Below are 27,517 nucleotides of genomic sequence, written 5' to 3'. Positions count from 1 at the left end.
CGCAAAACTATGAGAGCTATCTGGCCAGCTCTTTGTTTAGCAATGTAAGGCTAGAGGGAAAGCAGCGAGTCATCACCATCCACCGCCAACTTTTGGGCTATTCTTTACCAACGAACAGTAGGAATGGCTGTCACATTATAACGAGACCCTCAGATTACGAGCAGAGTGCCTTAACAACCTGGTTATGCTGGCCAAAAAGATAAGACATTAATATTAACGATTCTTTTTCTACAATTTTACACAACTCGATCAAATCCCATTGAATTTCTTATTCAAGAGAACACAATTTGACTGATACTTGTAACTTGTTGTTTGCCAATTTATTATTAAGCACAAAGCTAATAGTTTAGGCACACCACAGAGATTGAACCACAATTTAGAACCTCACATCTTAGATGTGACCTTGACTCATATTTTACTAAATTTTAATTTGTTTTTAAGATTTGGAACAAAAGAAATTAAAATCCATTGAACCATGTTTTTTTTCATTTCACCATTTCATATGAAAAATAACAACACATATTAAAAAACAGCTCGGGTAAAGTTGCAGCCATTACCAGCCTGTGTCGATGTGTGACGTATTATATTGTAAATATAGAACACTGTCCCCGGAAGGATGACACTGAAAACAAAATTTCGATAACCGTGGTGAGTACACAACACAGATTAACCTTTATGTAGTTTTAACAACAAACAAACGAATATAGAGGATCACTATTCCACATAGACTCCAACAAGTTTTAATATTGTTTCACAATTTGCTTAAAAAACTATAGCTAATACAACTGAGTTCTAGTATCATGTTTAACATATCATCCAGTTTTGAATCTAAAACACACGTTGATGGACATCCCTCAGAAATATTAGTAGTTTTACCCAGACCAGTACACTTCCAATCTCAATTCTACGAAAAGTGTGAATTATATGATAATTTATCTTTTTCTTCAGCAGCTCAGTTTACCATGGTAAGATTTATACATCCACATCCAGCTGTTTGAAGATACACAGATAACAGTGAGAATCAACACGTGTTCTGTTATCAGTGTTTACCTGAGTTTGTTTAAAAACCGAAAACTTCATAAAACAAAGAGCACGAAAACAAGTAACATAAAGAAAACAAGTTCGTTTGGACATCAGAAACGTTTTGATTTATATTGATAAGTTTATATTTTCAGGTGAGGTGCTTGTTTGTTAATGTTATAGTGTTACTTCTGTTCATACTGTTGTAATTCTGTACAACTTGTATTTCTCTGTTTAAAATTGTTCTGTGAGTTTATGTCTGTGAAACATATTTAAGTTACTGCATAAAATTATTCGTTATTTAAGTACTTTTTTATCTTACAGAATGTCGGGAAAATCAAAGAATTGGTCACTTTTACTGACCATTGTGACGTTTTGTTGCTGGGTGTATCAGTGAAGGCGGACTGTCCTCCCTACAGAAAACATTTATCCCTGTTCTTGTAGTAGAAATGTTGATACTTGTTTCTATTCATGTAGAGGTCTCGATAATAACTCGTCGTTTCTCATGTATCAACAGTTTCAGTCCTGTCCAATTATCTACTTTTAGTATCATTTCTGAGAAATTTCTTCTTTGCCACACCGTTTCTTTGGTGGGTTTGGTTCTGTGGAAAATTCAGTTTGGACTTAGTACACACGAAACTTGGATACTTAGGTGAACTATTGTCTGGTTTATCAGCTTTCCATGGATTATCAGTCAAAAACGAACTCTTTGTTTCCATGCAATGGGTTGATTTAGGAAGTAGTTTTGACTGGTCAGTTTTCAGCTGTGGACTTTGGACCAGAAGTGTCCACAACTTTCTTTTCCAATGTGTCCACATTTAATGAGTTAAGTCCTAGGTTTTATGGAGGGTTTGCAGTGCTCCAACATGAATTCATTAGTTGTGTCAATTGCTGGTTTGAAAACAGTGGCTGAAATACCCATGGGCCATTTTTCATCTTTGGTAAACGTCAACTTTTGGAGAAACTACTTAACAGAAATAAAGCGTTCGAACTTTCCAAGACCAGCACCAGAACTGGAGTATATAGATTTGAAGTAAGTATATCATTTACGTGTAACACCATTTTACTAGTAACATCATTTTTTCACATACTAATCGCCCTTCGTCTTATGACAGATCATCCAATAGCTTGTGTTTTAATATTAATGGCAGATTTCAGTAATTTTAAAGATATTCAGATGATGTCGTTTCTGAACCATATGAACCTTTTGAGGATTTGTAAAGTTTTTATCAGTTTTAGTACTGTTTGAATAACACTAAGCTCCGCCTTCATTGTCTTTTTTTTATTGATCCTCCAACGATGAATCTTAACAAGTGTCCTTCACCCAATAAAATACCAAGTGACGAAATAAATTAAACCTTGTATTGATGTGGACACCCACCTCTCAGGCAATAAAATACATTATTTATTTAATTAATGATAGTTTAATGTCGTGATACAAACTAAAATTTACAATAATAATATAAAAGTAGGTGTCACACCTCAGTGAATATAAAACAAACAAATAAATATTTGTTCATGTAACCAATGTCTCTGTTTCTGTTTTTAACAGCCGAAACCAGATAAGTTTTATTCCGGAAGATCTGTTTACAGATATGCCCAAACTGAAATCGCTCGACATCTCCATCAATCAAATATCTGTGCTACCCGAACAAACTTTCAAACCAGTCTTCACGTCACTAGATACACTTATTGTAAATTGGTAGGTGTATTTTTCTCCAATGTTCACGTGACTTGATAGAATTGTTGTAACTGGTTGGCGTATTTTCTTCAATCTTCATGTCAGTTGATAGAATAAGTGTGATTGGTAAGTGTATTTTTCTTAAAAAAAACAACAGCAGAAAGAAAAGATAAATAAATCTTGATGTATCTGTCATGAGCTAAAATATAACAATTGATAGATAATTATCAATTTTAAAGTGATACAGAGCAGTATTTGAAACCGCGTGTCGCGAGAATTTGACCACACGAAGAATAATTAAGAGCAAACACACAAAAAATAACTGTACAAACAATAAAGCAGGGCTGTGGTACAAATCAAGGTAAGCATGTTTGATGTCGTCAGAGAAAAAAGGACCAGTTACGCTCTGATACTTTTGGGCTGAGCACAGATAGCTCATTGTGTAGGTTTGTGCCTAATTCTAAAACAAAACAAACAAACATGAAAGAGGTTTGGACAATATTGGCACAGAGGGTTTATTAATATAAGTCTCTCTTTTTTTACACTAGGACAGAAAATGTCAACAGAAGCGAAAGTAAGTTGAAATAAATCAATCCACAAATATAAGTTACACAGTTCCTTATTAGACAACCGTCCTATTGTCTCTAATTTATAAAAAAGAACAAACCACATGGAAGGAAGCTGAACACCACCACCTACCACCAACCTTTAAGCTATTATTAACCAAAAATAATGAGATTGACCATCACATAATCACGCCCCAGAACTTGAAAAGGCGAGTATGTTCTTGGAAGAAATTGATTGTTTAAACGCTAAAATTTGGGATTAAATCCTGCAATTGGTAACGACGTGGATAACCAGTTTGCAGCTTTACAATTAATATTTGAATTTTATTTTTAAAATGCTAACCCTATAATGACATTTCTGGTGAATTCCTGAATGCAAACTAGTGAATTTCCTTCTAGAAAATTTTTATTCCACAATATATGATCAATTAACCAAAGAACGTTATTACATATAGGTTTACCCTTTACATGTGACTGTCGTCTATCCTGGATTATACCTGGAAAGAAAGAAAAGTCATTGATGCTAGTGGAATGGCACGAGTCGTCACGTGCAGAGAACCTCCCAATCTTGCTGGGAGACGGGTTCCAGACCTCAAGGCTGAAGATTTGACTTGCTAACTTGAACTGGGATAAAATATACATTTCAGTGTATAGTAATAATAAATAAATAGTAATAATAAATAAAGTGTTTTATGAACTTTTGCATTGTGTGGTTATTGCCTTTTAAAGTGGCCTCCTTTGATTAGATGCTCGGCGGTTAGGGCGCTCAACTCCCAATCTGCGGGTCTAAATCCCTGTCACACCGAATGCGTTCGCTCTTTCAGCCGTGGGGCGTTGTAATGTGACGGCAAATACCATTATTCGTTGGTAAAAGAGTGGGTCAAGAGTTGGCGGTGGGTGGTATTGACTAGCTGTCCTTCCTCTAATCCAGGGTGTGCAACATTTTCGTCGGTGGGCCATATAACCAACTTCATCAATCAAGGGGCCACTTAGAAACAAGCTTATTCGTGTACATGCACAATAAATTAAAAATTTTCAAAATGCAAGCAATAATATTTTATATTTTTTTGCATGAGTGATCATTTTAGTGCGACACTTGAAATTTAGAGTCCTTGCAGAGCTTGTCAATATCAGCTTTGACAGAAGTGGTTGCCACTCTTAACTGACTGGTCAAATGTTCATCAGTCAGTTGCTGACTTCTAACATTTGGTTTTGATGAGCTCATTTTGGTAAAAATTGCTCACAGCAGTAGGTGCTACTCAAAAAGGGGAGGCACCTTTTGTGCATGACGGGACAAATTGGGGAAACTTTTCACGTACACAGAGTTTGTAAAAGTCTAGCAAACTGTTTTCAGAGGTTTCCTTTTTAGTGTCCATGTCAGCCTGCAGTTCAATGAGTTCCATTTGGCAATCATCAGGACTGTCTTCCACTGCCAAATCAAAAGGTTGAGCGAACAATTTCAATCTAATTTCAGTTTGTCTGAAATCTGGAAATCTGTTTGCAAACTCATCACGCAGCTTTGTACACTGGTTCCATATTTGGTGCAATCCAGATATGGAAATTCCAGTTTCCTGGTTGCAAGACATGTAAAATGGGTCAATATGGCTTCTTCTCAACTGAACCTGGAAAAGTTCCAATTTCTTCTCAAAAGCACAAATATGCTCAAACAACTTATTCACAAGTTGACTTTTCCCTTGTAGTTTTAAGTTTAAATCAGACAGATGCTGTGTAATGTCTGTGAGGAATGCTAAGTCATTCAGCCAGTTCTCATTGCTCAAGAAGTCCACATTCTGACGTTTGCTCTCCATGAAGAACTTAATCTCCTCTCGCAGATTCCAGAATCTCTTCAAAGTAGCAGCTCTATACTAAGCCAACGTACAGCAGAGAAGTACAAAACATCTGAATACTCACTGTCCAGCTCATCTAAAAAAGTTTTAAATTGTCGATGATTTAATCCTCGTGTTCGAATATAATTTACGCATTGGACGACATTTTTCATGACTTCTGCAAAATCCAGAACTTTGGTGCACAAGCTCTCTTGGTGAATAATGCAATGGCTTACAACTACGTCTTGTGCTCCAATTGCAGTTAGAAATTTCTTGGTGAATCCATTTGTCCTACCTGTCATGGAAGGAGCACCATCTGTTGTAACACCACATAATTTATAAGGATTCAGTTCAAACTTTTCTACAACCTTAAGCACTTGTTCACAAATATCCTGTTTTGTGGTTGTGGAGGAAAGGCTTGCCATATCTAAAAACTCTTCGAAAACATCAAAGCCTGCAGTAACAGCTCTGATGAAAATGACAAGTTGGATGTGTCATTGATATCAGTGCTTTCATCCAAAGCCAGACTGAAAGCTTCACACGAATTCAATCTCTTTTCAAAGTTTCTTTGATGTCCTCTGAAGGATCTTTTGTCCTGCGTGAGACAGTAAAGCGGAAAAGGCTAGTTTGTTCCACCAAATATTTTTCTCTGGACATGCATATTCTGTGAATATTGTTAAACAATTTTAATAAATTCTCCATCACTGAAAGGCTTTCCTTTTCTGCCATACATTCACAAAGCTTAAAACTCAGTTTTGTCACCAGTTCTGAATTTTTCTTGAAAGTGGTAAAAACACCTTGTTGCTTTTCAATGGATGTTTTAAATGTTCAATTTTGTCCTTTCGTGCCTGACCAACAATTTCATCAAACTGGGAGGAGTGCTTAGTTGCGTAATGTCGCTTAATATTGTACTCTTTCATGATTGCAATTGTAGTTTGACAGACGAGGCAGACAACACCTTGATTATGTGGGACAACAAGATATTTTGTGCACCATTCACTGTTGAATAACCTTCCCTCATCATCAATTTTTCGTTTCTTAACTGCTGACATTTTACTAGCCCTGAAATCAAAACAAAAATTATTCTCACGAAAATAGCAAAGTAGCAAAAAACATAGAATTTATTTACACATGGAACCTCTTATGGACAGAAACACATGTTTCTAAATTGGCATCCCGATCATAGCCTTCCGGTACTTAAATTAATTGAGAATAGCAAAAATACAGTGTGACCTCGCCTATTCGCGGTTCGCCATTCGCGGGTTGTGCGCGAACTGCGTTTTGTAGGTCACAGAGACTGAAAGGGCTTTTCGAGGAGATTTCTGCTGTATTTACTCAATCAAGCCGTTTTATCAATTGTCGTCTTCACCAAACAAGATTGACTGCTATTGGCTGACTGCCTCAGCTTCCCCAACAACGCAAACGGCAAAGCACAGCCCGGTAACGCACGGTACAATTTAGTGAAATACATAACAGTATGCAATATTGCTACATTATTACTGCATCAATGAGTATAAGTATCATTAGTGTTTGGGAAGCATTTCATATAGTATATAATCGCATACATATACGTTTTAAAACTGCATCCAATATTCGCGGTTTTTCGCTTTTCGCGGGAGGGAAAGAACGTAACCCCGCGAATAACGAGGTCACACTGTACATAGAATCAGATGCATCTGAAAGCAAAATTTTAATAAATTCAGTAAAGTCACAACAATATGCTAAATAATAATCAATTTACCTTCAATCTCTTGTAGTAACTGTAAAAGGTAATAAAATTTTCACCAATAATGAATGACGGACAGCAGAGGTTAGGGAAAATTGTCGCCAGTGGGCGAAGGCGAGGTTCAGGACATGACGTTGAGTCGTAGACAATAGTGCTAGTGCACGTCACCTATTCATGCCCTAAGGAGGCCGACCAATCGAATTCGGCCTGCTCCTCTCAAGCAAAGATAATTTTAGAAGTTTGTCGAGTCGAAGCCTGGGAATCCTGTAGGATCGATGCTTTTAAAAATATTCCATTTGCGTTGGATTACAGATCAGGCCACATGGTTAGATTACAACAACTAGGGCCACACTAAATGGCTTGGCGGGCGGGTTGTGGTCTGCAGGCCGCCTGTTGCACACCCCTGCTCTAATCTATCACTTTTGAAATAGGGGCGGGTAGCTCAGGTCGGCCCTCTTGTAGCTTTCCTCAAAACTCAAACCAAGTTATCATTCAGATAAATACAATATTTTTTCACTAATGAAGGTAGTAATGTACATAAATATTGGCCACATTGAATAGAATTAATGTGAATGCAGCGACCTCTCGTTATGATTACTTTTGGCTTTGGAATCGTATCATTCGTTCATCTGTCAAATATAACTCGCTGTTTACTAGTTTCGGCAACTGGTGGACATAGAAAGAACTAACTTTCTGATGTCACTTTGCTGACGAGAAATGGTTTACCAGGTTTTTACTTCAGTTTACCTGATTGACGGGAAAACGTTTTTGTTTTTTTTTAATTACTGCGAAACAGTAAAACAAAATGTTTTATTGGTAAGTCCAAACTATTCATCTTCTCCCTAATTTGGGTATCGAAATATGATTTTTAGAGTTGTAAACTCTCAGATTTACGCTGAAACTTATGTCGCCACAGTCACCACAGTAAAAACAATGAAAAGTGGTAATTGCAAAAGAGATAGTATCAAACCAGGTATTTTGTGGTTTTATTTATGGATAATGTCCATAAAAAGCTATCCGTTCTGTGTTCGCCGTACTTATCTAACCTCCAATTTTAATGATAAGACCTCTCAAGATTACTGCTGACCCACCTGGAAACGTGTTCCGTAGTATCAACGTCGTTGACGTGTAACGGACATATACGTCACGAAGTCCACCTCCACTGCTGAATTACCAGGGAGTGTGTTTCTTTGTTCCAACATCAATGTCGTTTATAACAACTCGATGTCGTCGTATAATTATTTTGTGTGTGTATGTGTGTTCTTACCTTCAAATGATTTTCTTAGTGAATAAAAAGACACAACTCTTTAGTGTTAAAGTAATAAACCAGAAGAAATCACGAAAAAATTTAACTTTTGATTTATTTCATTTGTTTATTTGGTGAATTTCGTATAAAGCTACTAGAGGGCGATCTGTACCAGCTGTTCCAAATTTCGAAGTGATAGACTCAAGCCAAGTCAACATTACCCATCGCCATGAAATTGGTTGTAAAATTATAACGTCCTTTCGTTTGAAAGAGCGAACATATTTGATTCGAAAGCCCTAACCACACAATGCTCTGCCGTGCAGACACTGGGATATTGTCTACTACAGATTTAAACAGTGAGACGTTCCTAATAAACTGTTTAATAATCCTTTTCATTGTTCTTTTTATGTATTATCAGCCCGTATAGAATATTTCTTGAAACGTTGTGATGATAAATGTACAGAGAACGAGTGATATATATTCACCACGAGAGGGAAACACATAGTTTAGAATTATGATGCATCGTTTCAAAGCAGTTCCTCCAGTTCGTATGTTTGTTTGAAGTCAAGCACAAAGCGTACACAATGTGCTTTGTCCACAAACGGTATAGAAACCCATTTTTATTGTTGTAAGTCCGGAGACATACTGCTGTGTCACTAGGGGCAGTTCGTACGTAGTTATAAATTCAGCTTATTTAAAATAGTAATATACTTATATATAGCTTTTGTTCAGAGCTTTTGCAAAAGTTAGCATAGGATACACAATGAGCTTACCACAGATATAAAAACGTCATAAGTCTTAAGACTTGCGGATGAGCCACTTGGTACTGTTTCTGTTTCCTCTGTCATTATTTTTCGACCGTAATTTTTTTTTATACGAGTCTCAGTCAGAAATAGAGTTCCCGCTTTAAGGAAAAATATATTATTTAGAAAATTTTCATCAAACAGCTGTGTTTTTATTGTATTGTTAAGCATAATGGGCTATATTCGCTGCGCCCATCGGAGGGAAAGAACCTTCGATTAATGCTGAGCCATCGAGTACATACTGCAGAAGCCACCTAACATCAAAATACGTTACCAGGATGATTAAAAACAAGCAAAACATAGAAAACCACAACAGTTTAACAACACAAATATAAACATGAAATTTCTAAACACCATTATGTAAGTTTAATACAAAACTCAATGATTAGAAGTTCACATCTACTATTAGGTTGTTCAAAAAATAATGGCGGATTTTAAGTTTTAGATTGAATAAGATATAACAATATTCAAAATCAACGCTATTAATCAAATAGAAACCTGGTGAATCTACACACTTTTGCCAACAAAAACAAGATTCTTTTTTGCCATGATGATAAAACTTTGAAGACCTACAACTTAAAAATTATTTAAAGCCATTCTCTGCTGCTGCTCTGTTGTTGAATATTTTGTCCTGTAAAAAGTTGTTCAAATAATTGAAAAAGTGGTAGTCGGTGGGTGACATGTCTGGGGAGTAAGGAGGATGAGACAATAACCCAATTTGTTGAACTTCTGGGGCGTCATTTGAACAACGTGTGGTCGAGTGTTATCATGAAATAAGATTGGTCCTCTTTCTTCGATTGACTAATGCTGACATTTGTTATACTCAACTTTCTAAGAATTACCTCCAATTCTTGAGAGTAAACTTCCACAGTGTTATTCTGGTCCTGGTTAAACAAGCTGTAACACATAATACCGGTCACAGACAATCATACAGTGATCACAATCTTCTGTTGATGAAACGTTGGTTTGGGAATTGTTTTGAGTTTCGTCACGGTTGATACATTGTGCAAATTGTTTTCTGTTGTTGTAAAGGATCCACTTTTCGTCGCAGGTTACAATTCATTCAAGAAATGGGATATTTTTATTGCGCAAAATCAGCATAGAACACAGTTTAAAACGGCGATTTTTTTCTGATTATCACTGAGTTAGTGTAGAACCCACTTGTAGAACTTTCTCACTTTGTCAGTTTGCTCGAGGTGGTTCGAAATTATCGAAATGTGAACACACAATTCTTGTGTCACTTCTCAAACATTTTGGCGAGGGTTTCTTTCCACTAATGCTGTTAATTAATAATTTTCAACAGCAGAAGGACGTCCTCTGACCTCCTTATCTTCAAGACTTACATCTTTATTACGAAACTTTAAACCATAGTTGTACGTTCAGAGGTGGTTCCTTAGCTCCATGCTTGGTTGATATTGGGAGTTGTTTGTGATGTTTTTTGAATAAAAGAAAGCTTTAGTGTTTCAATGGTTTATATGGAGTTATAAAAAAACTGGTTTCTTATCCTTATAAATGACTAAAACTTCAATGTAAATCTCCGCCATTATTTGTCAAACAATTTAATTTTTTTTTTCTAAATAGATACATATTCCACCTGGTGACAATATTAAGTACCAAAATATATTTTAAGACCGAAAGACTTGGGAATTTATTCAGCCGTTAGCATAGACCGTTTCGTCCTGACTGGTGTTAAAGCATGGATATCTCATCTGCAGTACATACTCAATACTTTTATCGTTTCGTACTAAGTATGGACCGAGAATTACGAGCTGGAATCCACGTAACCGAACATATTTACACTTTCAGTTCTGGGGGCGTTATAGTGGTAAAAGTATAGCACAAGAATTGGCGGTGGATGGTATTGACTAATTGCCTTTCTTCTAATTTACTACTACTAAATTAGGGACAGCTGGAGCAGAGAGTCCTCGTGTAGCTTTACGTGAAATTCGAAACAAACAAAGAAACCAGTTACATGATATTTATTATTGTTTCACAATACAATGATTATTTCATTCCACTTAATTTAGAGTTTAACCTTACAAGTCAAGTCTTGCACTTGCAGGTCACGGACTCGCCTCCCAGCAAGGTTAGGAGGTTCTTTACACGTGACAGGCCAGACCATTCCACTGGCATCTATGACTTTTCTCTCCAATAAGGTAATATCCAAGCCAGACGACAGTCACAGGTCAGCGATAACCCTAAAAAATAATATTTTTATCACTTACTCGTGTATTTTTGTGATAAAACTATAAAATAACAATAGCTGTTTGATTCACTTCACTTCAATATTTTTCAACAAATGCCTAAAAAATAACTTACAAAAGCTTCGTGCACTTTAGAAGAGCGATATTTTGTGGAATACTTTGTTGCCTCAAATGACAAAATTAGCACATAAATATTTCATATATGGCTGATTTCCGGCCACTTGAGAGCAAATTGAAGCCATGGATGGACTTATGGTTAAAATATCATGTTATAACCTTTTCTAGAAAGAATATTCGAATAGTGATATTTTTCAAGTATTTAGAACCAAAACACACGATGTTAAACTTATGCAAACACTGAATGTTATTTAAAGAACTAGTCAGGAGGAATTCTGTAATCTACAAAGAAAAAGTTATGATTAGAAAAGACTCTTAAAGCCATTGTGATAATGCAGAGAACAACTTATGATAAATTTTAATTATATAATAAATTGAAGTTTTAAAATTAACAAAACGGACAAGATGTGCTAGTGTTATATAACAGGAATTACAGTAATATCATTCAAGAACACAAGTATAACATTTCTGTGTTCAGCTTCGAAGCGTTAATTGAAGAAGGAAAAGACATGTATCACCAAAGAATCACAGCGCCCTCTATAAGTCTGAATATTTTCGGAATTAATAAATAAGTTTCAGTACCCTCTGATATGTTGTTTAAATTTTATAACTACATTAAAGGTAACATTCAAATGAAGTTTGTTTTTTTAAATTTTTGCATATATATCTTTTAATTTGTTAACTTACTAAGTACAATAAGTCTATCAAGCGAAGTAAATATTGGTTTGAAGGTTTCTTCGGCTAACACAGATATCTGATTGATAGAAATATCCAGTCTTTTGAGCTTAAACATATTCGTGAACAGATCGTCTGGAAGATAACTTATTTCGTTTCGGCTGAGAAAAAAAGAACAGATATGCGTTAAAATGATTAATATTTTAATTCCAAATTAAAACATAAACTAATAAGACATGTTAAAATATTCTCAAAAATTAATCAAAACAGGACAGTAATTATTATCAACCTCAGCGTTTCGAAAGCATAAAAAGGTCGTTAAGCCTTTTACGTTAAGCCTCAATATATATTGTTCGTGGTAAAAGAAGTCTTTGGTACGTGTTTGGTTTCATTCAAAATCCAACTTTCAAACTAATTATCAACATATAGAAATACAAAGTCCAGTTGGTAATATTTTGTCTATTCAAAGTGAACTAAAACATTAGCACACAAATAACTTACGTCATAGATAACAGAAACGATATAAAACGTAAATGATATACTTACTTCAAATCTATATTCTCTAGTTCTGGTGCTGGTCTTGGAAAGTTCGAACGTTTTATTTCTCTTAAGGAGTTTCTTCCAAAGTTGACGTTCACCAAAGACGAAAACTGACCCGTAGGTATTTCAGCCACTGTCTTCAGACCAGCAAGTGAAACAACTAGTGAGTTCATGTTAGAACGTGAAAACCCTCCATAAAACCCAGGACTTAACTCGTTAAATTCGGACATATTGGAAGAGAAAGTTGTAGACACGTCTGGTCCAAAATTCACAGCTCAAAAAAACTGACCAGTCAAAACTACTTCCTAAATCAACCCATTGCATGGAAACAAGAAGTTCGTTTTTGACTGATAATCCATCGAAAGCTGATAAACCGGACGATGGTTCACCTAAATATCCAAGTTTCAAGTGTACTAAGTCCAAACCGAATTTTTCCACAGAACCAAACCCACCAAAGAAACGGTGTGGCAAAGAAGAAATTTCTCCAGAAATAATACTAAAGTAGATAATTGGACAGGACTGAAACTGTTGATACACGAGAAACGACGAGTTATTATCGAGACCTCTACATGAATAGAAACAAGTATCAACGTTTCTACTACAAGAACAGGGATAAATGTTTTCTGTAGGAGGACAGTCCGCCTTCACTGATACACCCAGCAACAACGTCACAATGGTCAGTAAAAGGGACCAATCCTTTGATTTTCCCGACATTCCTGTAAGATAAAAGTACTTAACGAATTATTTCTTTCATACAGTAATTTTTACAGAGAATTTTAAACAGAGAAATACAAGTTGTACAGATTATAACAGTATGAACAGAAGTAACACTATAACATTAACAAACAAGCACCTCACCTGAAAATATAAACTTATCCAATATAAATCAAAACGTTTCTGATGTCCAAACGAACTTGTTTTCTTTATGTTACTTGTTTTCGTGCTCTTTGTTTTATCAAGTTTTCGGTTTTTTAAACAAACTCAGGTAAACACTGATAACAGAACACGTGTTGATTCTCACTGTTATCTGTGTATCTTCAAACAGCTGGATGTGGATGTGATATCTGTTACCATGGTAAACTGAGCTGCTGAAGAAAAGATAAATTATCATATAATTCACACTTTTCGTAGAAGTATTGAGATTGGAAGTGTACTGGTCTGGGTGAAACCACTACTAATATTTCTGAGGGATGTCCATCAACGTGTGTTTTTAAATTCAAAACTGGATGATATGTTAAACATGATACTAGAACTTAGTTCTATTAGTTATAGTTTTAAGCAAATTGTGAAACAATATTAAAACTTTGTTGAAGTCTATGTGGAATAGTGTCCTCTATATCCGTTTGTTTGTTGTTAAAACTACATAAAGTTTAATCTGTGTTGTGCTCACCACGGTTATCGAAACTTTGTTTTCAGTGTCATCCTTCCGGGGGAAGTGTTCTATATTTAGAAATATAATACGTCACACATCGACACAGGCTGGTAATGGCTACATCTTTACCCTAGATGTTTTAATATGTGTTGTTGTTTTTCGTATGAAATGGTGAAATGAATCAAAATTGGTCTTATGGATTTTAATTTCTTTTGTTCCAGATCTTAAAACAAATTAAAATTTAATTTAGTAAAATATGAGGTCAAGGTCATATCTAAGATGTGAGGTTCTAAAATTCGTGGTTCAATCTCTGTGGTGGGCATAACATAGAAGGCCTAAACTATTAGCTTTGTGCTTAATAATAAATTGGCAAACAACAAGTTACAAGTATCGGTCAAATTGTGTTCTCTTGAATAACAAATTCAATGGGGTTTGATCGAGTTGTTTAAAATTGTGAAAAGAATCGTTAATATTGATGTCTTATTTTTTGGCCCCGCATGGCCAGGTGGTTAAGGCACTCGACTCGTAATCTGAAGGTTGCGGGTTCCAATCCTCGTCACACCAAACATGCTCGCCCTTTCAGCCGTGGGGCGTTATAATGTAACTGTCAATCGCACTATTCGTTGGTGAAAGAGTAGCCCAAGAGTGGTGGGTGGTGATGACTAGCTGCCTTCCCTCTAGTCTTACACTACTAAATTAGGGACGGCTAGAGAAGATAGCTTTCGAGTAGCTTTAGGGGAAATTCAGACCTTACCTTTTTTAACATTTCACAGAGTAAAGTATGGCAGATATATGGATTTTGACAGGGTTGGAGTCATCTTCAGCTAAGACAGTTTTATCTTTTCTAAAGGGGTGGTTGACCTTTGGAATGGGCTGCATTTGGATGGTGTAGAGACAGTAACTTTAAGTGAGTTGAAGAGAAAGTATGATAAACATATCCTCAAAGTTCCGCCATCTTTCATCTCTCTCCAGAAACATGGCATACGATTCTTCTCTCTACTTCTAGCATGAAAGAATGGGGCAAAAAAAGAACAAAACAAGGCTACCACATTCAGTCTTTACAAGTAAGTGTTATAGCCTTATTCGAGCACCTAACTGCAATTAAAGAGGGTTTCACAGATTTTATAATAGTAATATTATTTGGTTCTTATGTTTGAGAATTTGAAGTTATCGTTGAATGTAGGGGCGCGTTAAAGATAAGATTTTCAAATTTTCTGTTATTTAAGGTTTGATTCAATGTTCTTATAAATGCTTACACTATGTTCAGGTTATTCTTAAAAATGTTACAGATAACTTAATTTTATATATAAATATCATATAACAATGTGTTATCATGATATATATATATAGACTGTCCATCTCCTTACTGAACCAGGCCTGGTATGGCGGAGTGGTTGAGGCACTCAGCTCGTAATCTGAGGGTTTCGTTATAATATGACAGCCATTCCTACTATTCGTTGGTAAAAGAATAGCCCAAAAGTTGGCGGTGGATGGTGACGACTCGCTGCTTTCCCTCTAGCCTTACATTGCTAAACAAAGAACGGCTGGCCCAGATAGCTCTCGCATAGTTTTGCGAGAAATTCAAAAACAAACAAACCTCACTGAACTTTTTTTTTTTAACAACCTAAATGGAATAAACTTTCTCCCGGAGAATTGGTGAGTGTGATTTTCCAAAAGGTACCTTAGAAAGTTAAAAATATTGACGTACGTGCTACGTGGTATTTGATCATAAACTTAAAATATCATATTAAGGATGAGCTATGTCTGCGAATGTAGAGAAAAATGTAATTATTCACATTTTAATACAGGTCTTTAAGTTACCTTCGTAGCGTAAAACCACAAAATGTAATATCTATATTCTGTCGACCGATGGGAATTCAACCTGAGATTTTAGGATTGTAACTTTGTCCCGTTGACAAAATGTTTGTTTGTTTTGTTTTTGAATTTCGCACAAAGCTACTCGAGGGCTATCTGTGCTAGCCGTCCCTAATTTAGCAGTGTAAGACTAGAGGAAGGCAGCTAGTCATCACCACCCTCCGCCAACTCTTGGACTACTCTTTTACCAACGAATAGTGGGATTGACCGTCACATTATAACGCCCCTACGGCTAAAAGGGCGAGCATGTTTGGTGGGACGAGAATGCGAATCCGCGAACCTCAGATTATGAGTCGCACGCCTTGACACGCTTGGCCATGCCGGGCCATAAAACAAAATAAATAAAGTTTCTGATGGGAATCGAACCTGAGATTTTAGGATTGTAACTTTGTCCCGTTGAAAATATGTCCAGATTTTGAAAGCACTCGGGTAAGAGTATTTTATAACTGATAGGTGTATGTTGTTGCTGCTTTCAGAAGGTGGTGCAAATAAAAAATACTAGAAAATTATAGGCGGAACAAATATTAATCAAATAAAAATCTGTCAAGAAATATTTAACAAAATAAACAAAGCTAAGGCCCATCATGGCCTGGTGGTCCGGGTGTTGACTCGTGATCTGAGGCGCGGGTTCGCATCCCTGTCCCACCAAACGTGCTCGCCCTTTCAGCCGTGGTAGCGTTATAATGTGACGATCACTATTCGTTGGTAAAAAAGTAGCCCAAACGTTAGCGGTGTGTGATGAAGACTGGCTGCCTTCTCTCTAGTCTTACATTGCTAAATTAGAGACGGCTAGCACAGATATTTCCAGTAGCTTGGCGCGAAATTCAAAAATAAAACAAAATTGGTTGTTTTGAATTTCGTACAAAGCTACTCGAGGGAAGACAGTTAGTCATCACCACCCACCGCCAACTCTTGGGCTACTCTTTTACCAACGAATAGTAGGATTGACCGTCACATTATAACGCCCACACAGCTAAAAGGACGAGAATGTTTGGTGGAACGCGGATGCGAACCCGCGACCCTCAGATTACGAATCGCACACTTTAACACGTTTAGCCATGCCGGACCTTAAAACAAAATAAATAAAGTTTCTGATATTCCTTAACTTTCACTATCTTCAATTTTCCCGATTATATTAGTAACACAATATATTCACAATAGACACTAGTGACGTCAGTAACATCCATTCCTTCTGAAGAAGTTCAGATAACCTTATATTTACATGCAACTCGTGGCTATGAAATTGTATCTTCAGCGAATAAGATAAGATGTTTTAATGGTCAAAATAGTTAAGTCTGAAGCGATAAGATTGGTATGAGACAAGTTAGATCAGTTGTGATATAATTAATATGTGAAATATGTATCTTTATCATTCCTGGGTCAAGAGAGCTGGTTGAAGCAAATTATTAGAATACTGTACTAAACCTAATTTTATATTCAAGCCACGAATAAATTGTAGAATTTTGTCACTTCAGAAGCAAATAGGCTAAGTACAATGAGTAAATTTACTGTGTATTCATGTATCCATTGTACATCCTCAGAGAGATACGTGGAGTGAACAAGTGCTGAAATAAGACACGTACACATATGTACATAACAGCTTTGAGGTACTATACCACCAAACTATATAAACTCACACAAAATCATTCCAACATATGATAAAGTGTTTAGATGGGAACTCTTTTCAGGATTTCGAAGTTTAAACGTTACTGGAGAGAGAGAATAATCTTAATGCTGGTAAAGGGGCTCACCCTACCACATATATATATAAAATTCCGGGCAACAAATCCAAGACCTCCAAACTTGAGACTTCACTAATTTGTTTTGAATTCGGCACAAAGCACCTCTGTCAGAGCTAGAAGAGAGGGAAGACAGCTGGTCATAACCATCTAACATCAACTATTGGGCTAATCGTTTACCAACCAGGAGTGGGATTGACAACCATATAATAACTGCCCCGCAACTGAAAGAGCAACCATGTTCAGAGATGGGCTTTAAACCCACAACCTTCAGATTGCAAGTCGAATGCCCCAGCCACCAAGCCTTGATAACAAATAAATCGTTATCGGACATTTGAGAAACATAAGTAAATATAACGTGATATCAAAGTACACTGTTTATCACCATAAGTAACTGGATCTTATTAACAACACATCCGGTTACAAATGTTCTAACTTTGAAAATATTTATTATTTTATAATTTCACAAAACAAAACCAGAAAAAAAGTTGGTCTGGCCTATGGTAGAGTCCCGGAAGACGAGTTGCTTTCGAATATTTGAGATGCAACAAAAATTCCTGCACTTTAAGCGGTAAGCACGTAATACGTGTGTCAGTCAATCTCTTAGCTCGGATGGGAGTGGCAGGATACTGTTGACTGCTTGCCCTCTTTAAGCGGTAAGCACGTAATAAGTGTGACAGTCGATCCCTTAGCTCGGATGGGAGTGGTATGGTACTGTTGACTGCTAGCCCTCTTTAAGCGGTAAGGACGTAATAAGTGTGACAGTCGATCCCTTAGTTCGGATGGGAGTGGTAGGGTACTGTTGGCTGCTTGCCCTCTTTAAGCGGTAAGCACGTAATAAGTATGACAGTCTATCCCTTAACTCGGATGGGGGTGGTAGGGTACTGTTGACTGCTTGCCCTCTTTAAGCGGTAAGCACGTAATAAGAATGACAGTCTATCCCTTAACTCGGATGGGGGTGGTAGGGTACTGTTGACTGCTTGTCCTTCCTCTGGTCAATAGTTCAAAATTGGAAGCAAAAGAGATAGACTTAATTGCTTTGCTAGTAATACAAAAACACACAACAAATATAAAATTTGACCCAGTGTTAGGCCTTAGTAGCTTTGTCATAAATACCGAAGAGTTTACCCTAACAAGGTTACTTTTTTAAACGATTCGGCATGGCCAGGTGGGTTAAAACGTTTGACTCGTAATTTGCGGATCGAGGGTTCGAATCCTTCTCGCACCAAACATGGTCGCTCTTTTAGCCGTCGGAGCGTTATAATGTGAGGTTAATCCCACTATTCATTGGTAAAAGAGTTTCCTAAGAGTTGGCGGTGGGTGGTGACGACTAACTATCTTCCCCGTAGTCTTACACTGCTAAATTAGTGACGGCTAGCGCAGATAGCCCTCGTGTAGTTTTGCGCGAAATTAAAAGAAAACTTTTGAAATACATATCCGACAATTTCAAATTGCTTTTGGAATTTATTTGATAGGCATGATGGTTAAAGATCTTAGCATCTTGTAAAAGTATTTTAATTTTTGAGTTATTAGAACTATTTCTATTACTGAGAGTCTTTAATGCAATTTTGACCGGAGTTTTAGAATCGTCATAATTTATTTTTTTTCTGCCATGTTTTTCATTGTTGGACAACATGATGGCAAAGCTGCTTTCGTGATAGAATTGCTAACGATTTGTTTGTTTGTTTGGAATTTCGCGCGAAGTTGCAGGAGGGCTATCTGCGCTAGCCTTTCAGTGGAAAGACAACTAGTCATCACCACCCACCTTCAACTCTTGGTCTACTCTTTTACTAACGAATAGTGGGATTGATCGTTACATTATAACGACCCCACGGTTGAATGGGCGAGCAAATTTAGTGTGTAGGGGATTCGAACCCGCAATCATTAGATTACGAGTCGAGTGTCCTGACCACCTGGTCACGCCGAGCCCACTGCCGACGGAAATAATGTTTAGTTCCAATAACGAACAATGTACGTTCGTGTTGTTGAAAGCTTAGTTGTAATCTTGTAAATAACTGTATATTTTGTGTTCAATTAGTAAACCGGAAAAGTCACGTCTTCAAGGTGTTACGTCACTGTGTTGTACATCAATTTACCACAGTATTAGCCTGTGTTGCGTTAGAAAAGTTTTATCTCCATTTTTAAATTTCGTCCTTGACCTTTATTTTACCCTTTCTGGTAACTGTCCAGCTGATAAAGTTACATTTTGACAGCGTTCATGTTATCAGTCTTTTCGTTGCACACTTTACGTTATGCAGGTATGTATTTAAAGACTTATACTTATCTGGTGTGTAAATAAAAAAAATATTGAAACACAAATAATAGGACCGAGGGTAGCCTAATGATTACAGTACCGTACGATGCACGTGAGGGTTGCACCCTGACAGAAACATAGAGAATATTAAAAAATATCACTCTAAATTTTTGGATCTTGATCGTGTGATAAAGTAAATAGATAAATTCGCTACAATCGATTAGATTAACCCAAAAATTAACAGTGGATAATATTGGCTAGTTCATTTTACCCTAGTCTGAAAGGGTAAAATTAAGGACAGTTTAAAGTGGTTTTTTGCATGAATATAAAACAACAAATAAAGACTAGTAATAACTATTGATACCTTATTTTGGAGACCCCTAGTGGCATAACGGTATGTCTGAGGACTTAGAACGCTAAAATCTGGGTTTCGATACCCGTGGCGTGAAAGTACAGACAACTCATTGTGTTGTTTTGTGCTTAATCTTAAACCAAAGAAACTCTATCGTGGCTCAAACAATGTTTCCATCACTTGATGTGTTGGTAATATATACGTTGCTATATACGTCATTATATCCCGCTGTCACAACATATCATGACTGCCAGATATTGCACTTCCTGAATTCCAAAGACTAATATTATATCTTAACACCTACATTTGTTATAAAGCTTCACTGCAATGTTTTGCGATTTAAAGGTGAATTTTCAACAAATTTAATAATTGCCTTAGAAACTGTACTTTGGTTAGGTATAGTTCTTGTGTGGTTGCCATATTTTTAAACACTTTAGTGTTTGAATAAAAATGAAACAAAATATGCAGGCCCTCGAACTCAAGTTCCTCTCGGTCGTTCGGCTGTTTCCGTGATGTTTTACAACTATGACGTAATAGTTGTCAAACACGCTTCACTGCGCGCCGAACATTTTGTACTGGTGTTTTATATAAATCTATCGGTGCTTTTTTTCGGATTACATACTTTGTGAGACTATTTTTTGTCTTGATATTGCTACTTTATGTTTGTTTTATGATAACATGGTTTACTGCGTTGCTTATGTTTGTAAAAACGATTCGGCATCAGGCAAAAGGTTCTTTTTCGTTTCCGTGCAAGGAGAAGGAACCGGCAGGGTGGCGACAGTGGGTGCGGATGGTCAGTAGGAAGAACTAGACTCCTTCACACCATGCAAAGCTTTGTCAAAATCACTTTGAACGCTCATGTTTTGTTTTGGATCCCACTGTTTTGGATAACGTGGGTTTCAAGCCTGGCAGGTTGAGACTGAAAAACATCGACAGTACACAGGATCGTTCCCATCATCTTTCCTCGTGTAGAGTTGAGGAGTGATCTCAACTTATGAAATGATAAACTATATCGGGAAGGCCGCTAGTCATCATCACACACCGCCAACTCTTGGGCTACTCTTTTACCAACGAATATTGATCGTCACATTATAACGCTACCACGGCTAAAAGGGCGAGCACGTTTGGTGGAATGAAGATTCGAACCCGCGACCTTCAGATTACGAGTCAAGCGCCCTGACCACCAGAACATGATGGGTATTATCTTTGCTTCTTTTGTCTAATATTTCTTGACCTTTATTTGATTAATATTTGTTCCGCCTATAATTTTCTAGTATTTTTTATTTGCACCACCTTCTGAAGACAGCAACAACATACACCTATCAGTTATAAAATACTCTTACCCGAGTGCTTTCGAAATCTGGACATTTTATCAAGGGGACAAAATTACAATCAAACTTTGTCAAATACCAAAAAACAGGTAAAATTCCACGTAGCACGTACGTCAATACTTTTAACGTTTTGAGATACCTTTTGGAAAATCACACTTATCAATTCTCCGGGAGAAAGTTTATTCCATTTAGGTTGTTAAAAAAAAAAGTTCAGTGAGGTTTGTTTGTTTTTGAATTTCTCGCAAAACTATGCGAGAGCTATCTGGGCCAGCCGTTCTTTGTTTAGCAATGTAAGGCTAGAGGGAAAGCAGCGAGTCATCACCATCCACCGCCAACTTTTGGGCTATTCTTTTACCAACGAACAGTAGGAATGGCTGTCACATTATAACGAGACCCTCAGATTACGAGCAGAGTGCCTTAACAACCTGGTTATGCTGGGCCAAAAGATAAGACATTAATATTAACGATTCTTTTCACAATTTTACACAACTCGATCAAATCCCATTGAATTTCTTATTCAAGAGAACACAATTTGACCGATACTTGTAACTTGTTGTTTGCCAATTTATTATTAAGCACAAAGCTAATAGTTTAGGCACACCACAGAGATTGAACCACGAATTTTAGAACCACACATCTTAGATGTGACCTTGACCTCATATTTTACTAAATTAAATTTTAATTTGTTTTTAAGATTTGGAACAAAAGAAATTAAAAATCCATTGAACCATTTTTTTTTCATTTCACAATTTCATATGAAAATAACAACACATATTAAAACATCTAGGGTAAAGTTGCAGCCATTACCAGCCTGTGTCGATGTGTGACGTATTTTATTTGTAAATATAGAACACTGTCCCCGGAAGGATGACACTGAAAACAAAGTTTTGATAACCGTGGTGAGCACAACACAGATTAACCTTTGTGTAGTTTTAACAACAAACAAACGGATATAGAGGACACTATTCCACATAGACTCCAACAAAGTTTTTAATACTGTTTCACAATTTGCTTAAAAACTATAACTAATACAACTGAGTTCTGGTATCATGTTTAACATATCATCCAGTTTTGAATCTAAAAACACACGTTGATGGACATCCCTCAGAAATATTAGTAGTGGTTTCGCCCAGACCAGTACACTTCCAATCTCAATACTTCTACAAAAAGTGTGAATTATATGATAACTTATCTTTTCTTCAGCAGCTCAGTTTACCATGGTAACAGATATCACATCCACATCCAGCTGTTTGAAGATACACAGATAACAGTGAAAATCAACACGTGTTCTGTTATCAGTGTTTACCTGAGTTTCTTTAAAAACCGAAAACTTCATAAAACAAAGAGCACGAAAACAAGTAACATAAAGAAAACAAGTTCGTTTGGACATCAGAAACGTTTTGATTTATATTGGATAAGTTTATATTTTCAGGTGAGGTGCTTCTTTGTTAATGTTATAGTGTTACTTCTGTCCATACTGTTGTAATCTGTACAACTTGTATTTCTCTGTTTAAAATTGTCTGTAAAACATATTTAAGTTACTGTATGAAAGAAATAATTCGTTAAGTACTTTTATCTTACAGGAATGTCGGGAAAATCAAAGAATTGGTCACTTTTACTGACCATTGTGACGTTGTTGCTGGGTGTATCAGTGAAGGCGGACTGTCCTCCTACAGAAAACATTTATCCCTGTTCTTGTAGTAGAAATGTTGATACTTGTTTCTATTCATGTAGAGGTCTCGATAATAACTCGTCGTTTCTCGTGTATCAACAGTTTCAGTCCTGTCCAATTATCTACTTTAGTATCATTTCTGGAGAAATTTCTTCTTTGCCACACCGTTTCTTTGGTGGGTTTGGTTCTGTGGAAAAATTCAGTTTGGACTTAGCACACACGAAACTTGGATACTTAGGTGAACTATTGTCTGGTTTATCAGCTTTCGCTGGATTATCAGTCAAAAACGAACTTCTTGTTTCCATGCAATGGGTTGATTTAGGAAGTAGTTTTGACTGGTCAGTTTTCTCAGCTGTGGACTTTGGACCAGAAGTGTCCACAACTTTCTTTTCCAATGTGTCCACATTTAATGAGTTAAGTCCTAGGTTTTATGGAGGGTTTGCAGGCTCCAACATGAATTCATTAGTTGTGTCAATTGCTGGTTTGAAAACAGTGGCTGAAATACCCATGGGCCACTTTTCATCTTTGGTAAACGTCAACTTTGAAAGAAACTACTTAACAGAAATAAAGCGTTCGAACTTTCCAAGACCAGCACCAGAACTGGAGTATATAGATTTGAAGTAAGTATATCATTTACGTGTAACACCATTAATACTAGTAACATCATCCTTTCACATACTAATCGCCCTTCGTCTTATGACAGATCATCCAATAGCTTGTGTTTTAATATTAATGGCAGATTTCAGTAATTTTAAAGATATTCAGATGATGTCGTTTCTGAACCATATGAACCTTTTGAGGATTTGTAAAGTTTTTATCAGTTTTAGTACTGTTTGAATAACACTAAGCTCCGCCTTCATTGTCTTTTTATTGATCCTCCAACGATGAATCTTAACAAGTGTCCTTCACCCAATAAAATACCAAGTGACGAAATAAATTAAACCTTGTATTGATGTGGACACCCACCTTTCAGGCACAAAATACGTTATTTATTTAATTAATGATAGTTTAATGTCGTGATACAAACTAAATTTCTCATAATAATAAAATAAAAGTAGGTGTCACCTCAGTGAATATAAAACAAACAAATAAATATTTGTTCATGTAACCAATGTCTCTGTTTCTTTTTTTAACAGCCGAAACCAGATAAGTTTTTTCCGGAAGATCTGTTTACAGATATGCCCAAACTGAAATCGCTCGACATCTCCATCAATCAAATATCTGTGCTACCCGAACAAACTTTCAAACCAGTCTTCACGTCACTAGATAGACTTATTGTAATTGGTAGGTGTATTTTTCTCCAGTGTTCACGTGACTTGATAGACTTATTGTAATTGGTAGGTGTATTTTTCTCCAATGTTCACGTGACTTGATAGAATTGTTGTAACTGGTTGGCGTATTTTCTTCAATCTTCATGTCAGTTGATAGAATAAGTGTGATTGGTAAGTGTATTTTTTCTTAAAAAAACAACAGCAGAAAGAAAGAGAAATAAATCTTGATGTATCTGTCATGAGCTAAAATATCATAACAATTGATATATAATTATCAATTCTAAAGTGATACAGCAGTGGTTTCGAAACCGCGTGTCGCGAGAATTTGACCACACGAAGAATAATTAAGAGCAAACACATAAAAATAACTGTACAAACAATAGCAGGGCTGTGGTACAAATCAAGGTAAGCATGTTTGGATGTCGTCAGAGAAAAAGGACTAGTTACGTTTCGATACCTTTGGTGGGCTGAGCACAGATAGCCCATTGTGTAGGTTTGTGCCTAATTCTAAAACAAACAAACAAACAAGAAAGGGTTTGTACAACATTGACACAGAGGGTTTCTTAATATAGCTATTTTTTTTCTTTATACTAGGACAGAAAATGTCAACAGTAGCAAAAGTAAGTTGAAATAAATCAATCCACAAATATAAGTTACACAGTTCCTTATTAAACAACTGTCCTATCGTCTCTAATTTATAAAAAAAGAACAAACCACATGGAAGGAAGCTAGTCAACACCACCTACCACCAACTCTTTAAGCTATTATTAACCAAAAATAATGAGATTGACCATCACATAATCACGTCCCAGAACTTGAAAAGGCGAGTATGTTCTTGGAAGAAATTGATTGTTTATACGCTAAAATTTGGGATTAAATCCCTGCAATTGGCACAACGCGGATAACCAGTTTGCAGCTTTACAATTAATATTTGAATTTTATTTTAAAATGCTAACCCCATAATGACATTTCTGGTGAATTCCTGAATGCAAACTAGTGAATTTCCTTCTAGAAAATTTTTATTCCACAATATATGATCAATTAACCAAAGAACGTTATTACATTTAGGTTTACCCTTCACATGTGACTGTCGTCTATCCTGGATTATACCTCAATGGAAAGAGAAAGTCATTGATGCTAGTGGAATGGCACGAGTCGTCACGTGCAGAGAACCTCCCAATCTTGCTGGGAGACGGGTTCCAGACCTCAAGGCTGAAGATTTGACTTGCTAACTTGAACTGGGATAAAATATACATTTCAGTGTATCGTAATAATAAATAAATACTAATAATAAATAAAGTGTTTCATCAGCTTTCGTATTGTGTGGTTATTGCCTTCTTAAAGTGGCTTCCTTTTTATTAGATGCTCGGCGGTTAGGGCGCTCAACTCCCAATCTGCGGGCCTAAATCCCCGTCACACCGAGTGCATTCGTTCTTTCAGCCGAGGGGGCGTTGTAATGTGACGGTAAATATTATTATTCGTTGGTAAAAGAGTGGGTCAAGAGTTGGCGGTGGGTGGTATTGACTAACTGCCTTTCCTCTAATCTGTAACTTTTGAAATAGGGGCGGGTAGCTCAGGTCGGCTCTCTTGAAGCTTTTCTCAAAACTCAAACCAAGTTATCATTTAGATAAATACAATATTTTTTCACTAATGAAGGTAGTAATGTACATAAATATTGGCCACATTGAATTGAATTAACGGAATGCAGCAACCTCTTGTTATAATTACTTTTGGCATTGGAATCGTATCATTCGTTCATCTGTCAAATATAGCTCGCTGTTTACTAGTTTCGTCAACTGGTGGACATAGAAAGAACTAACTTTCTGATGTCACTTAGCTGACGAGAAATGGTTTACCAGATTTTTACTTCAGTTTACCTGATTGACGGGAAAACGTTTTTTTTTTTTTTAATTACTGCGAAACAGTAAAAAAAATGTTTTATTGCTAGTCCAAACTATTCATCTTCTCCCTAATTTGGGTATCGAAATATGATTTTTAGAGTTGTAAACTCTCAGATTTACGCTGAAACTTATGTCGCCACAGTAAAAACAATGAAAAGTGGTAATTGCAAAAGAGAAAGTATCAAACCAGGTATTTTGTGGTTTTATTTATGGATAATGTCCATAAAAAGCTATCCGTTCTGTGCTCGCCGTACTTATCTAACCTCCAATTTTAATGATAAGACCTCTCAAGATTACTGCTGACCTACCGTGTTCCGTGGTATCAACGTCGTTGACGTGTAACGGACATATACGTCACGAAGTCCACCAACACTGCTGAATTACCAGGGAGTGTGTTTCTTTGTTCCAACATCAATGTCGTTTATAACAACTCGATGTCGTCGTATAATTATTTTGTGTGTGTATGTGTGTTCTTACCTTCAAAGGATTTTCTTAATGAGAAAAAAGACACAACTCTTTAGTGTTAAAGTAATAAACCAGAAGAAATCACGAAAAAATTTAACTTTTGATTTATTTCATTTGTTTATTTGGTGAATTTCGTATAAAGCTACTAGAGGGCGATCTGTACCAGCTGTTCCAAATTTCGAAGTGATAGACTCGAGCCAAGTCAACATTACTCATCGCCATGGAATTGGTTGTCAAATTATAACGTCCTTTTGTTTGAAAGAGCGAACATATTTGATTCGAAAGCCCTAACCACACAATGCTCTGGCGTGCAGACACTGGGATATTGTCTACTACAGATTTAAACAGTGAGACTTTCTTAGTAAACTGTTTAATAATCCTTTTCATTGTTCTTTTTATGTATTATCAGCCCGTATAGAATATTTCTTGAAACGTTGTAATGATAAATGTATAGAGAACGAGTTATATATATTCACCACGAGAGGGAAACACATAGTTTAGAATTATGATGCAACGTTTCAAAGCAGTTCCTCCAGTTCGTATGTTTGTTTGAAGTCAAGCACAAAGCGTACACAATAGGCTCTGTCCACAAACGGTGTAGAAACCCATTTTTAGTGTTGTAAGTCCGGAGACATACTGCTGTGTCACTAGGGGGCAGTTCGTACGTAGTTATAAATTCAGCTTATTTAAAAATAGTAATATACTTATATATAGCTTTTGTTCAGAGCTTTTGCAAAAGTTAGCATAGGATACACAATGAGCTTACCACAGTTTTAAAAACTTCATAAGTCTTAAGACTTGCGGATGAGCCACTTGGTACTGTTTCTGTTTCCTCTGTCATTATTTTTCGACCGTAATTTTTTTTATACGAGTCTCAGTCA

The 27,517-nt window shown here is 36.4% G+C and overlaps 4 protein-coding genes across 4 annotated transcripts in view; 2 read left to right on the top strand and 2 right to left on the bottom strand.

Moving 5' to 3' along the window:
* Positions 1-27,517, bottom strand: part of LOC143254124 (uncharacterized) — a 95,376-nt gene that overhangs the window by 43,963 nt on the left and 23,896 nt on the right. The window lies entirely within an intron of this gene.
* Positions 1,872-3,877, top strand: LOC143251793 (uncharacterized). The gene is made up of 4 exons (XM_076503038.1): positions 1,872-2,053; positions 2,573-2,722; positions 3,250-3,275; positions 3,723-3,877. Exons 1-4 carry the CDS (start codon positions 1,887-1,889, stop codon positions 3,875-3,877), a joined length of 498 nt encoding a protein of 165 aa, XP_076359153.1. The 5' UTR covers positions 1,872-1,886.
* LOC143254120 (uncharacterized) lies at positions 10,765-13,395 on the bottom strand. Its single transcript, XM_076508912.1, has 4 exons — positions 13,263-13,395; positions 12,411-13,120; positions 11,877-12,025; positions 10,765-11,066 (listed from the first exon to the last, which is right to left on the bottom strand). The coding sequence occupies exons 2-4, from the start codon at positions 12,632-12,634 to the stop codon at positions 11,002-11,004; spliced, it is 438 nt and encodes a 145-aa protein (XP_076365027.1). The 5' UTR covers positions 12,635-13,120; positions 13,263-13,395; the 3' UTR covers positions 10,765-11,001.
* Positions 22,553-25,585, top strand: LOC143251792 (uncharacterized). Its single transcript, XM_076503037.1, has 5 exons — positions 22,553-22,759; positions 22,911-23,619; positions 23,821-23,830; positions 24,136-24,283; positions 25,339-25,585. The coding sequence occupies exons 2-5, from the start codon at positions 22,913-22,915 to the stop codon at positions 25,500-25,502; spliced, it is 1,029 nt and encodes a 342-aa protein (XP_076359152.1). The 5' UTR covers positions 22,553-22,759; positions 22,911-22,912; the 3' UTR covers positions 25,503-25,585.

This window comes from Tachypleus tridentatus, chromosome 6 (assembly GCF_004210375.1).
Source record: "Tachypleus tridentatus isolate NWPU-2018 chromosome 6, ASM421037v1, whole genome shotgun sequence".
In the NCBI taxonomy this organism is placed as follows: domain Eukaryota; kingdom Metazoa; phylum Arthropoda; class Merostomata; order Xiphosura; family Limulidae; genus Tachypleus; species Tachypleus tridentatus.
The sequence above is the reverse complement of the archived record's forward strand: the minus strand, read 5'-3'. Positions and strand labels throughout refer to the sequence as shown.